This window comes from Lepus europaeus, chromosome 6, assembly GCF_033115175.1.
Source record: "Lepus europaeus isolate LE1 chromosome 6, mLepTim1.pri, whole genome shotgun sequence".
NCBI lineage: Eukaryota > Metazoa > Chordata > Mammalia > Lagomorpha > Leporidae > Lepus > Lepus europaeus.
In genome coordinates this window covers 86,318,436-86,333,334 of record NC_084832.1, presented here as the reverse complement: position 1 = coordinate 86,333,334, position 14,899 = coordinate 86,318,436, and the positions used below count along the sequence as shown (strand labels likewise).

At 37.5% G+C, this 14,899-nt stretch overlaps 1 protein-coding gene across 2 annotated transcripts in view; it reads right to left on the bottom strand.

The window, feature by feature from the left end:
* Nucleotides 1–14,899, bottom strand: part of RNF17 (ring finger protein 17) — a 111,986-nt gene that overhangs the window by 61,308 nt on the left and 35,779 nt on the right. For both annotated transcript variants that reach the window (XM_062195398.1, XM_062195399.1), the window contains exons 7-11: nucleotides 13,364–13,535; nucleotides 11,878–11,954; nucleotides 11,594–11,668; nucleotides 4,240–4,526; nucleotides 1,490–1,648 (exon numbers count right to left, since the gene is read on the bottom strand). In XM_062195398.1, the coding sequence (XP_062051382.1) occupies nucleotides 1,490–1,648; nucleotides 4,240–4,526; nucleotides 11,594–11,668; nucleotides 11,878–11,954; nucleotides 13,364–13,535 (770 nt within the window). The remainder of the gene's footprint in view (nucleotides 1–1,489; nucleotides 1,649–4,239; nucleotides 4,527–11,593; nucleotides 11,669–11,877; nucleotides 11,955–13,363; nucleotides 13,536–14,899) is intronic.

The window sequence follows — 14,899 nt, the reverse complement described above, 5'->3', positions numbered from 1 at the left end:
GGAGACCCAACAGGCCAGTCCACTGCAGTGGCTTTCAATGTGGTAAGCCTGGGCTTCAGCAGAAGTCAGCTTGTGAAGAGCCCTGGCAGCTCTGCCAAGAGTTGGATCACTGGAAATGGACCTGCCCTGGAATCGAAGGATGCCCAGGTCAGAGCCACAGATCTTATTGGCTCCAAGCTGAAAAGCCCTTCACTCAGCCCAACTTCCAAAGTGACCACTGCAGCTGAGGGTATGGTCAAGTAGGGTCAGCAACATTGCAGGCAGAACTGTAAATTTCTTGTTAGAGATGCCCCCTGCCTTTACCTGGGCAGCTCTCCTCCCAGGCCAGCCAAGTAATGAAAGTCAACAGAGTGCCTTCCCCTAGGAGGTTCACACCTCCCTTAGGATATACCCCATGTGAAGAGATAGATAGGTCTGGGCCTCTTAACTTTCAGGGCCTAAAACCCAACAGATTATTATCAAGCCCCTTCTATCAGGTTCTATTTGCCTCTCAATCAGAAAAATTACTTGTAGCTTAGACAGCACCTTTCTTAGCTCCTCTAATAATGACTCTGTCCTTTGTTCTAGACCCTGTCTAGTGCACTTGAGCCTCATTCCTTTGTAATCATAACCTCTACTCTACCACCAATGGCTCTACTCCCAACCTGTGTGTACTGATGGTCCTCTTCCCCACTTAATGCTGTATAATTGTTCAGACCTGGTTAAGGCCACTCTTAGGATCATTGGTTACTATCCTCACCCTGTCTTTTATGACCTTGTCTAAATATGATCAGAGTCGGGGAACTTGGAAGGCTTCCATAGCCTTGGCAACTCATGACGACAGCCTAGGGTGGTTACTGGCGCCATAAACTAGAGTGTCAATTTATTGGGTTAACAACAGGAGTCACTGTGCACTTGCTCCTGATGTGGGATCTCTGTCCTTGATGTACTGTACATTTTGATTTAATGCTATAACTAGTACTCAAACAGTATGTTTCACTTTGTGTTTCTATGTGGGTGCAAACTGTTGAAGTATTTATACTAAATTGACCTTCTGTATATAAATAGAATTGAAAATGAATCTTGATGTGAATGGAAGGGGAGAGGGAGCGGGAGAGGGGAGGGTTGCGGGTGAGAGGGAAGTTATGGGAAGGGGAAGCCATTGTAATCCATAAGCTGTATACTGGAAATTTATATTCATTAAATAAAAGTTAAAAAAAAAAAGAATCATCTAAGAGGCATAGTTTTCCCTGAAGACAAGCATGGGCTACATAACCCTTCAGAAAGGTTTTGTAATTTAAAAAGTAATTTTCTGTACCCTGAAATGGAGATTCTACATATGTCTGACTCAAAACAAGTGTCAACATTAATTTTAATCCTTAGCTAATTTTAATTCAGGTTAAGTAATTCGAAAACTTTCATCCTTAGAATACAGATTTTTGCTTCAAGCTGATTATAACAGGCCTATGTGGATTGGTTAGAAATTATAGTGCTTAAATAAACTTATTACCAAGCTCCAAAATGTCTGAAGGATCAAGGTGTAACTTCTTATTGCAAAAGTGATTGACCTTCTTCTCCAATAGTGCTGCATCTTTTATTTGTGAATACTTCCGAATGTAGAAGTGGCAAGGATGCATTACATGGCTTACAAAAACTAGCTCTGGAGAACCTAGGTAAGAATCAACATTTAAACCACATGAATCAACCATGCATTAGGATAGATCACAAGGCCATAACTGCAATATCCTTTAACAAGTGTCTTGTGGTATTGTGAACTCCAGAATACTTAGGCTCCATGAAATAATTCAAACACAAAATAACTGATAAAAAATGGATCACTTTCAACAATGAATTCTTTGGCAATTCGAACTACAAATAGTTCATCTCACTTGAGAAGTATGTTATATAAATGGAATTGCAGTTCATGTTGTATTTAAATTCTAAAACCAGAATACATATTGTAACTACTTTATGACAAAACTTTAGTTTATTAATGAGCCAGAACCCCATTGATTTTAGTTTCTAGGATAGCCCATAAAACCAGGTGAATCTTGATTATACCTATAGAACCAGTGTAGCTTCTGGCCACTCTGAATCTCAAGTCTTAATAAATCAGCTTAGTGAGATATAAAAGTCTTTGCAAAGCCAAAGTATTCGGCATCATTTAAGAGACTATGTGTGTATTTTGGTGGAGACAGAGCAGGTAAAGACAGTGAGAAAATTTTGTATATACATGAGTAATTAAGCCAAGTATTTCTACTGATACAAAAAAAATCTCTAGGGGATGGTGTTGTGGTGTAGCAGGTAAGGATGCTGCCTGCAATGCCAACAACCTATATGGGCATTGGTTCATATTCTGTCTGCTCCATTTCCAATCCAGCTCCCTGCTGATGCACTTGGGAAAGTAGCAGAGGAGGCCCAAGTACTTGGGTCCTGCACCCATGTGGGAGATGAGGATGAAGCTCCCGGCTTTGAATCTGCCTAGCTCCAGCCCTCGCAGCCATTTGGCGAGTGAGCCAGTAGATGCAAACTCTCTCTCCCCCTCTCTGTCTCTCCCTTTCTTTCAAACAAATAAGTAAGTATTTTTTAAAAAAAATCTCTGAAGTAATAAAGTTAAGGGACAAATGTAAAAAGAAAAAAGAGCTTATGGCATGTTATGTTTTATGTAAAACATACAAAGAGGGCTAGAAAAAATTTTTGTGTATATATGTATAAAAATACTCTAGAAGGGAGGGAGGAACTAAACAAACTGGAATAGGAGTGGGGTAATTTCATAGATATTTTAATATGTATTTGCTTTTTGATCAAATTTTTTTAAAAAACAGACTAGTATATAACAGAACCTGAACAAATGGATCATTGTAACTAGACTACAAAGAATACCCATGCTGAAGATGGGTAGGTATAAGTGGGGTGCTAGCTGTGAGAAGTGTTATAAATTTCAAGTATTTTTGCCAAAAAGTGTCAAAACTTAATGACAAAGTTCTAGTCAATTCATTTTGCTTACTGACTCAAAGTGTCCCACAGATACAACAGTCAGTACTACATCAAGCTCAGAAACTTATACCTGCTTGTGATCCAAAAGGAACAGATGACTCTTTCTGAAGAGGTTTTTCTGGATATCTAGGTGCCTCTACAAGATAATCTGTAGAGCAAGCTTCATCAAAATAAGAAATAGACAATTTTACTAGTTTTGTTAAAGTTGATAATAGCATGATTGTGTTTAAAGAGCAAAACCTGGGAATAGCACACTCCTTGTATCAGTAAGTGAAGTCATGGGAGCTTATCTTAAGTAACTGAAATATCCAGTGATAATACAGCAGAAAGAAAAGATTGTGACTTTTTTTGTATTAAAAATGTTATTCTGGAGAGTCAGCCTATAAAACAGAAGGGGTGGGGAATCAAAAAAAGTGGTCCTAAAGAAGATCTAGTATAAGACTACATCAAGTAGTATTTTATTACTATGTTAGCGGGCGAATACCAACACTGGAAATCTAATCAAACAATTGTGATGCACTTAACTGTTATAAAATGCATTATACTTACAAGTTTTTCTTAAATTAAATTTCAGGAGATTTAAGAGAAATTATCCTTAACAAAAAATAATGGAATTGCTACTATAAATTACATCTCTTGCATTTTATATTTGTATCTGTACACAAACTTTGTATGCGGAACACCAAAAAAGTCAAATACCCTAATTAAACCAAACATTAAATTTACACCTCTGAGGACAGCCATATTACTGTATTAAAAATAAAAACTGTGGAGCTGGCACTGTGGCATAGCAGGTGAAGCTGCCGTCTGCAACGCCAGCATCCCTCATGGGTGCTGGTTTGTGTTTTGGCTGCTCCACTTCCAATCCAGTTCCCTGCTGATGGCCTGGGAAAAGCAGCAGAAGATGGCCCAAGTGCTTGGGCCCCTGTCACTTACATAGGAGACCTTGATGAAGCTCCTGGCTCCTGCTTTCAGTCTGGCCCAGCCCGCCATTACAGCCATCTGGGGAGTGAACCAGCAGATAAGATTTTTCTCTGTAACTCTTTCAAATAAATAAACCTTTACAAAAATAAAAAATAAAAATTGCCCTAACTTTGGCAAATGTAAGAGTAGGGGCACAGAAATTAATAGGTTTTTATCTCATAATAAAGCACAGTATTTTAACAGTGGCATGTTTCTACTAAGTACATGGAACAAAAAAATACCAGTTGCTTCTACTTATGGATTTGAGTCCTCCCTCTGCTTTTTCATATTTTCACTCACTTTCCAGGTTTTCTTCAATAATTTCTTCAATTATCACATCAGGGCTAGATCCCATTTGAGGTAGCACAGCAATGGTTTTAGGGGGGGTCGCTGCAACAACCTCTTTCTGTGGCTGAAAGGTTTTGACTTCTAAGCGCATAGCATTGGTCTCCAGGGCTTCACTGGTTAGGAGAGACATATTAGCTTTTCTCTTTTCTGGTGATGAATATGTATCACAACAAAGTTCCTTTTTATTATAGCATTTCTTTTGAACATTCTGTCCAGTTTCATTTTCTTGGGGATAACATCTGTTTAAAAACACAGAGGTATATGGCCACTTTGAATCATTTAATTTTTAATATCTACTTACAAGCCATTTGCTTTCTACATGACAGTATATTCTGTGACACAAACAAAAGCTTAAAGTTGCCTAGCTATCCTAGAGGTATTTTTCAAATAGCTTTATTAATTTATAATTTACATACAATAAAACTTGATTTATACTAAACCTAGAATTTTACAACTGTTACACAATCTACTTTTAGAACATTTGACCCACAAAGCCACCTTTGTCCATTCCCAATCCCAAGAAAATTCCAAGATTTTTATAATGTCAAGAAAGGGTACAGTGGCTGGCACTGTGGCATATCATGTAAATCCGCTGCCTGCAGTGCTGGCATCCCATATGGGTACCGGTTTGAGTCCCAGCTGCGGCACTTCTGATCTAGCTCTCTGCTATGGACTGGGAAAGCAGTAGAAGATGGCCCAAGTCCTTGGGCCCCTGTACCCACATGAGAGACCCAGAGGAGGCTCCTGGTTTCGGATTGCCACAGCTCTGGCTGTTGTGGCCATATGGGGAGTAAACCATTGGATGGAAGTCCCCCCGACCCTCGGCCCACCTCTCTGTAACTCTGCCTTTCAAATAAATCTTTTTAAAAAAGTATAATCAATGAGAAGCTGAAAAAAAACTTTATACACTCATAATGATCTGATCCTAAAATAACAGTGGATACAGGAATTCAAAAGAAACTTTGATTTTGCTTAACTGCTATTTAACTTATGTGGAGGGTCAGGCATTTTGTGCAGCATCTGGGACACTGCTTGGGATACCTTCAGCCCACATTGGAATGCCTGGTTCAAGTCTCAGGCTCCTCTGCTTCTGATCCAGCTTCCTGCTAATGTGTACCCTGTATATGATGGTTCAAGTGTTTGGGTTTCTGCTACCCACATGGGAGACCTGGATTGAGTGCTAGACTCTTAGCTTTGGCTTGGCCCAGCCCTGGCTATTTTGAGTATTTTGGGGAGTGAATCTCCAGATAGAGGATTTCTGTCTCTAATTTTCAAACAAAAAAATTTAAAAATAAATTACATTATTTTTTCTTTCAATTCAATGCCATACAAATAAAATGTAAGAAACAATGAGCAAATCACCAAGACTAATAATCACTATTAATCTGAATTTTTTCAGTATGGTTATCTAATAACCATTATCTATAGCTAATTATATATATATATTTTTTCTAAATTCACATACTGATACAAGTTTAGGCTATCAAATCTACAAGTAGAGAAATTTTACAATGAAATGAGATTGTGTCTCACAAAGCTTGTATTTGCTAACCTATCAGTTTTTTAAAGGCTTATTTAGTGTGAAAGTCAAAGTGAGAGGACAGATTGTTGCTCTCCAAATGTCCAAAACACCCAGGGCTGGGCCAGGTCAGGAGCTTCATTCAGGTCTCCAACATGAGTGATAGGGTCCCAAGTACTTAGGCTATCATCTGCTGCCTCTGAGGCACATTAGCAGGAATCTGGATTAGAAGCAGAGGGGCTGAGACTAGATTCTAGGCACTCCAGTACACAAGTGGTGGCTTAACTCACTGTGCCACAATGTCTGCCCCAACCTATCATTTTAGAAGCCATTTTAGAAATAAAATCAACTGATTTAGCAGTGACAAATGCCTATCTGTCTTTGATAGGAGCTGTCATTGTGGAATAATAGGTAAAGCCAGTGCCTGTGAGGTTGGCATCCCATATGGCACCAGTTCATGTCCTGGGCTGCGCCACTTCCGATCCAGCTCTCTGCTATGGCCTGGGAAAGCAGAAGATGGTCCAAATCCTTGGGTCCCTGCACTCGCATGGGATACCCAGAAGAAGCTCCTGGCTTCTGGTTTCAGATTGGTGCAGCTCCAGCCATTGTGGCCACCTGGGGAGTGAATCAGAGGATGGAAGACCTCTTTCTCTGTCTCTCCTTCTCTGTGTAATAAGTAAATCTTTTAAAAAAAGACTTCTCTCTTTAAAAAAATTACTTTTGCTAATTGTTTGAAAGACAGAACCATTTTCCATCTACGGTTCACTACCAAAATGCTGCAACGCCTAGGACTGGGCTAGGCCAACACCAACACCTGGGAACTTAATCTAGTTTCCCACATGTGGGTGGCAGGGACCCAATCACTTGAGCCATCACCTGCTGCCTCCTAGAATGTTCAAAGCAGGAAGCTGAAATCAGGAGCAGAGCTTGGACTCAAACTAAGGCACTCTGATATGAGATGTGGGTTGTTTTAGTTGCCATGTCAATATCACCCTTGGACATTTTAAACAAGTTTGGTCAAGATCCAGGAGCATTTCTTCAAAGAACTATAACAGGGGATGAAACATGGCTTTACCAGCATGATTCTAAAGACAAAGCACAACCAAAGTAATGGCTACCAAGAGGTGGAAGTGGTCCAAAGCAAATGTGGACTAGTCAAAAGCAAAGATCATGACAACAGTTATTTTTAGATGCTCAAGGCATTTTGCTTGCTGACTTTGTGGAGAGCTAAAGAATGATAGTATCTGCTTACAATTACAATGTTTTGAGAAAGCCAAAGCTTTAGCAGAAGCCCTCTTGGGAAAGCGTCCCTATAGAGTCCTTATACATCATGACAATGTTCCTGTTCATTTCTGTCATCAAACAAGGACAATTTTGTGAGAGTTTTGATGGGAAATTATTAGGCAACCACTCTTTAAGTCCTAATTTGGCTCCTTCTGACTTTTTTTTTTAAGATTAGGGAACAAAACAAAAACCTTTAAAGCCCACCTAGTTTTCTTCAACTACTGATGTAAAAAAAGACTGCATTGACATGACTAAACTCCCAGGACCTTCAGTTCTTTTGGGATGGACTATATGGCTGGTATCATTCCTTACCAAAATTTCTTCCACTTAATGGAGTTTGTCTTGAGAAAAAATGTTTATATTTTTAACTTTTATCTTTTAATTTCATTTTCCATGAACATTTTGAAGTCCCTTTGTATATGCACATAACCTTATAGTCTAAACATCCCTTTTAATAACTCATTAGACGTTATTGAAACATTTAACACTGTCAGCCAACATTAGTCTCCTAAAATTCTCCTTGTCTTGCAGTACACCACTATCTTGTGTTCTCTTTCAACCTCTGCCTGCTCCTTTTCAGTTTTGTTTTTTGTAAGTTACCCTTTCCATGCTTTAAATTTTAATATTTGTCTTACTTTAGTATTTGCCTTACTGCCCAAATCCATGATTTAACTGTCACTAGTAATTAGGAGAAGCAATTCACAGTGATACTTTCCCTAAAAACTAGGATAACTTTTTAAAAGACCACCTGAATTAAATTTGAAATCTGTAAAAGATCAATATAGATTCTCAAAGATACAGAAGAGTTTTTAGTTTTAAAAATTTGGACAATGACCATAGTCAAGTTATAAAAATATCTAAAAGAACATATTGATTGCAAAGATTGTTGATTATTCATATAAGCACAAAAAGTCAAGTCAGAGAGGGCAATATGTGACAGATCTCACCAAGTACTGCCCGAGGAAGTTGACCTGGGATGAAGGAATGTCAGTTCCTCTGGCAAGGTTATCTCTGGTGGAGAAGAATGCAGTAGGCTGTCATAGCCTAATGCTATTAAACTATTTGATTATTTTTATTCCTTATATCCCAAACAATATTGCAAATAAATCAACTACTGATTCTCACTTCTTTACTTGGTATTCGTCTCTTAGGTTAAATTGGCACTATTTTCTGACATCAGTTTTGTGAACTTGGCTTTTCCAACTTTACCTGGTTTACAGTAGATATGCTTGTGCATGTTTCTGAGCTTGTAAGACTAGCGGCCATTCTAATTCAATCCCAAATGGCATTTACACTCCATGGAGGACCCCTATAGATAAACCATCTAAAAGTGAATGAATTTTTCTTTTTGGGAGTTTCTACATTTGTATTCTAACTGCTCTTAAACCCAAAATCAAGTCTAAGATCTCTTCTTAAGTTTCAGCACATACTTATACTCTACTGTTCTCTAGGCTTTTCTCCCCAGAAAGCTGGTGTACAAGGGTAGTTCAACAAGTTTGTGCAAAAAATGGAATTAAAAGCTTATTTGTTGCCAACAATTACAGGAATTCATGACGTTTTTTCATAATATGCATTTCATGATCTTTTTGAAGACATCTATACACATTTGTTTCAAGTACTGTACAAAACCCTTCTTTCAATTTCATTTTTCATGAAATTTTGAAACACCATGATACAACTGGAAGTAAAGTGACCTACCATCTTCCTCCTCCCAATTTACTTTTCTTCCTGTTCTTCTAGTCTTGGTGAGAAATATCAATTTAGTCATCCAAACCAAGTCTGTAAGGATATTTGAGGATATTTTCCTTTTCTTCATTCCTCACACTGACACATTACTAAGTTTTATTAATTTTCCCTATTTAGCATTTTATTCATTCTCAGTCCCAATCCACTGCTACTACTTAAGTTTGGGTTTTCCTCATTTGTTGGGTGTATTGATGACAGCCTGACTGATCATTCAGCTTCCACCATCACACTCTCCCAAATAATCTCTTAAATGTTCAGAGTTATCTTTTAAAAATGTAATATTATTTTCACTTTAATGGTTAAGACCTTTTAGCAGTTTTTTATTGTTTAGTGGTGCACTGTTCAAAACTTTTAGCGATGTGAAAACGTGCTGCACTATTTAATATGGAGGTGACATGGTCAAAAATCCATGTTGAAACTGAATCCAAATTGTGGAAGTATTAAGAAGTGGGCCTTTGGGGAAGTGATTAAGTCATAAGGGCTCTGCCCTCATGAATGGTTTGGTATCTTTTTTTTTTTAATTTTTTTTTAATTTATTTTTTTGACAGGCAGAGTGGATAGTGAGAGAGAGAGAGAGACAGAGAGAAAGGTCTTCCTTTTTGCCGTTGGTTCACCCTCCAATGGCAGCTGCAGCCGGTGCATCGCGCTGATCCGAAGGCAGGAGCCAGGTGCTTCTCCTGGTCTCCCATGCAGGTGCAGGGCCCAAAGACTTGGGCCATCCTCCACTGCCTTCCCGGGCCATAGCAGAGAGTTGGCCTGGAAGAGGGGCAACCGGGATAGAATCCGGCGCCCCGACCAGGACTAGAACCCAGTGTGCCGGTGCCGCAAGGCGGAGGATTAGCCTGTTGAGATACGGCGCCGGCCATGAATGGTTTGGTATCTTATGAAGACAAATACTATACATTCTGCCTATCTGAGGTAACTAATAGAGCACCTAAAAGGTATTCTAACGTGAAATTGACATTTTGAGATGGGATGATTAAACAGCCCTTGTTTCTACTGCTAAGGAAAAGATTTTTTTTCTTCTTCATACTATTTGTTGAACTTTTAATCTAATCTTATGTGTATAAAAGTTATTTGAAAATAGATCTTAGTGAAAATAAGATTGGGAATAAGAGGAAGAAGGCTGAGAGTGCAGGTGGGAGGCAGTAGGGTGGGAAAAATCACTATGTTTCGTTTATTATTACTATTATTACTAGACAGGCAGAGTTAGAGAGACAGACAGAGAGAAAGGTCTTCCTTCTGTTGGTTCACCCCCCAAATGGCCGCTACAGCTGGCCCACTGCGCTGATCTGAAGCCAGGAGCCAGGTGTTTCCTCCTGGTCTCCCATGTGGGCGCAGGGGCCCAAGCACTCAGGCCATCCTCCACTGCCTTCCTGGGCCACAGCAGAGAGCTGGACTGGAAGAGGAGCAACCGATACTAGAACCTGGTGCCCATATGGGATGCTGGCGTTGCAGGTGGAGGCCCATGGCGCTGGCCCCTGAATCACTATGTTTCTAAAGTTGCATTTATGAAATGCATGAAGTCTGCAGACCTTAATTAAAAGGTTTCTGGGAAAAAAATAAAGCCTGTCTTTCCAAAATTTCTCTGTTCATCAGTTCAGCTAACCAGAAACTATCTTTTTTATGCTTCTCAGTAAATACTAATAAAATTCATTTTCCTTAAAAAACAAAAAAGGACTAGAGGGAACTATATGAGGTCCTTTCCTTGCTCTTTGCTCTCCCACCAAGTAGTGACAACACGGTCTTTGATCCCTTTTTGCTCTTCCATCCTTTCTGTCAACACGAGGTCCCAGAATTCAAGGTGTCATCTTAAAGAACAGACTAGAGCCCTCAAAACAAATAAACCCTGCTGGCAGGTTCTTCTTGGGCTTACAAGACTTCAGAATTGTGAGGAAATAAATTTCTATTTCTTATAAATTGTGCAGTATCAGATATTTTGTTATAAACTGCATAAACAGATTAAGTCATGGCTATCTAGGCATATGTGTATACTGTGCACTTGCAATGTAGCTAGTGCAAATGAGAAACTGAGTTTTAAACTTTATTTAATTTTAATTAATTATATTTAAATAGCTCATATGGTTAATGGCTACTATATGGGACAACATGGGTCTAGAAAATAAAGTTCAAATGCTATTACACAGGTTATAGTCTAAGATTTAGCCTCTATACATATTTGGGGGTATACTTATACAGAATGGTACTATATAGAGAGTTCCCCAAATTTAGCATGCTATTTCACTGCCTGTATATTTTTTTCTAAGATGCCTCTCTCCACTTTGTCCTCCTTTCCATTTGCTACTCATATTTCTTGGATAAGGAAATAAAATCCCTCTTCAAGTTCCCTTTTACCTCAGGAAGAACTGATTATTTCCATCCCTTCTACCTCCACTACCTCTGCAGAATATCATAGTGATTATGTATTTTATTATTTAGATGTCATTCTCTACTTGCTGTAATTTCTCTGACATGTATCTTGATAGCTAAAGTATCAGCACCTAGCATTGTAATCAATGTTTAATGCTTGCTGACTGAATCTCAAAGACAACTTGACACATGTTATCATTGAAAACTGATCCCTTTCAGACCTTTAAAAAATATTATACTATAATTCAGCAAGAGAGACTATTTTTCCCTTTAAATTATTTTTCATCTTTTGGATCCTACTACTAGAAATATCACTTTTTCTGTTTCTTAGCCAATGGAACTACTGTCAGACACTAATGGCATATTGCCATTCTTGTAAGTACTTACTTTGCTGAGTTCTCAAATTCAATCCTTCCCATACTGTTGAACATACAGATAATCTCACTACAATTCATATTCAACCTAAAATAAAATAGTATAGTGTTCTCAGTTTATTTTTTTTGAAATGAAAATCAATTGTTGACTGATTTAAAAGCAAACAGTTATTATAAATTACACTTAATTTGGTTGCTAACTTGGAAAACATTTGTGCCCCAAATCGCCAATTTATAATTTCTATTTTAATACATTTTTATACTTGCTATTGGTCTTCTGAATTATGAGTTACTCACCTAGGAGAGCTCCTTAGTTTTAGAGAACTAACTTGTGACAATTCACTCTCAAATGTTAACTTCAAAGTCCGAATAATCTACAATTAAAAGAGAAGTACTGTTCATGTGTTCTTCATATTTGTCACAAATCTTAAACAGGTTTTAGAAGGAAACTACATCTTTTAGATATTTCATATTAATTAATACATTCAATGCTAGATTTTAGGCATTCAAAGGAAGGGATTCAAATATGTGTTTATGATTTTTTTTCTCCAGAGGATTATTTAAAAGATGTGTATGTGTGTGTGTATAAAATAGATACTAGCTAATGAATAGGACAGGGCTACATGATCAGACTCATTTTGCACTTGTGTAGCTATCAACTTGTTGTTGCTTTTCAATTTTCCTAACTAGACTAGTTAGGGTGAAGACCAAGTTTTATCACATTTATTTTTTTGCCTCCTAGCACCTCATGTGTAATACATAGAAAATGACTATTACTGGTTTAAGAATTACAGTTGGCAGGAGTCCAAGTTAGGTGGAAGCAGACTCTTCTTTCATTTATAGTCTCTGGAAGCAGATGAACCAGGACTTCTATTCTACACCTCAATTTGGTCCAATCATGTGAGTAGCTATGGAAAATGAAATCCCAAAGGTTCAAAGATGAAAACAGTAGGATATAAACCCTAAGAAAGTAAAGCAGAAATAAGCAGAGTATCCATATGAGTTCTTCAAAAAGTTTGTGGAATATGAAATTAAATGAGAAGTTAGTTTTGGTGCAAAATTTTTTTGAAATCCTTGTATATGAGGGGCCTTCAAAAACTTGGTGGAAAATGGATATTATGAAAAACTTACATGTGAATTGCAAATTTTTTTGCATCAAAGTAAACTTACTCTTAAATTTTTAAAAAAGATTTAGTTATTTAAAAGGCAGAGAAAGGCGGAGGGAGGGGAAGGGAGAGGGAAGGGAGAGGTAAGGGAAGGGAGAGGGAAAGAGAGGGAAAGAGAGGGGAGAAAATGAACCAGTGCTAGGACTGGGCCAGGCTGAAGCCAAGAGCCAGAAATGGTCCCAAGTACTTGGGCCATCTTCTGCTGTTTTCCCAGACACATTAGCAGGAAGCTGGAATGGAAGTGGAACTAGGACTGATATGGGATGTGAGTATCCCAAGTTGCATCTTAATGCCAAATGCCTATTCTTGCTCCTCTAATTGTCCTCATCTTTTATGCAGGTGTCCTAGAAACCTCAACTTCCATCTTAATTATCCTTGCTCTCAGAACATGTGTAATAAAGACCTTTTGCGCTATTTCCCCCAGGAGGTAAAAACTAATAAAAGGTTATACAAATTTAATAATGTTTTTCTTATAATTCAAACACTTAATTCTAAATTGATGCTAATACAGGTTAAGATAATCTAAAAAGGAAATTCATCGTGTTAATTCTTAAATATCAGATTCCAAAGTATATAAAATACCAGAAATAATTCACATTGTGAACTATTAAAATTACCTGATTCATGTCACAATACGTCCTCAGAGAAGGTGCTGATTTTAACTCTCTTGCAATCTTCATAGCTGCATCCAAATCTTTTTTCTTTTCTTCAATGTAGCTTTTAGCCATTACTAACTTTGATAAATAGTCATCTGTATTTCTTACAAGTTCTTCACATAGATTCTTTTTCCTTCAAGACCCCAAAGTTAGTTTTCAGTATTTCATAAACACTTAAAGTGAATTTTTAAATAACTGAACAATATTTGAAAGTTATTTCACTAGCTGAGTAATTTAAATAACAAAACAATTAAATAAGGCATATAATAACTGAAAAGTATCTTAAAGGGTAATCCTATTGAAAGACTACATACAACATGGTGAAGTGAGGTATTCAATTAATTGAGATGCATTATAATTTATAGCAATGTATACATAATTAGAGAAAAAGGCTTTGTAGGAAGATAGTTATGTGATGAATATAGTTGTTACAGAATTATAGACATAAAAAAGACTCTACATCATTCTACCTAACAGTAAAGACAGATCTTGGCTGTATATATCCAATAGTCACTGTGCCCTTACAAAGACAAATCCACCCTAATTTCTTCTACGGATCTACTCACATATTTTAAAATTTCCATTAACAGACATAAATGGAATATATAATGAGAATATAAAATGAGATTTTTAAAATAGACATCACTAAACCAGAACTTGAATATCAATTAATTATAATTTCCAAAGTAATTGCTTAGGAAGATTACATACTTTATTACTTGTACCTCATTATGAAAAACCTGTTCTGAATCTATGGTGAAATTACATTATGGTAAGTTTAAAAATATACACTGAAAACTGTAGTGTTTAACTTAGTTTTTTTAATTTTTTTTTTAACTTTTATTTAATGAATATAAATTTCCAAAGTACAGCTTATGGATTACAATGGCTTTCCCCCCCATAATTTCCCTCCCACTCACAACCCTCCCCTTTCCCGCTCTCTCTCCCTTTCCATTCACATCAAGATTCATTTTCAATTCTCTTTATATACAGATCAGTTTAGTATATATTAAGTAAAGATTTCAACAGTTTGCACCCACATAGAAACACAAAGTGAAACACACTGTTTGAGTACTAGTTGTAGCATTAAATCACAATGTACAGCACATTAAGGATAGGGATCCTACATGAGGAGTAAGTGCACAATGACTCCTGTTGTTGACTTAACAAATTGACACTCTTGTTTATGGCATCAGTTTTCACCCTAGGCTCTTGTCATGAGTTGCCAAAGCTATGGAAGCCTTTTGAGTTCACTGACTCTGATCATACTTAGTTTTTTTTAAAAAAGTTTTATTAATAGAGTTACAGACAGAGAGAGGGAAAGACAGAGAGGTCTTCCATCCACTGGTTTACTCCACAAATAGCCATAATGACCAGAGTTGGGCTTATCTGAAGCCAGGAGCTTCTTCCAGGTCTCCCACATGATGGCAGTTGGGCCATCCTCTACTGCTTTCCCAAGTCATAGCAGAGAGCTGGATTGGAAGAAGAGCAGCCAGG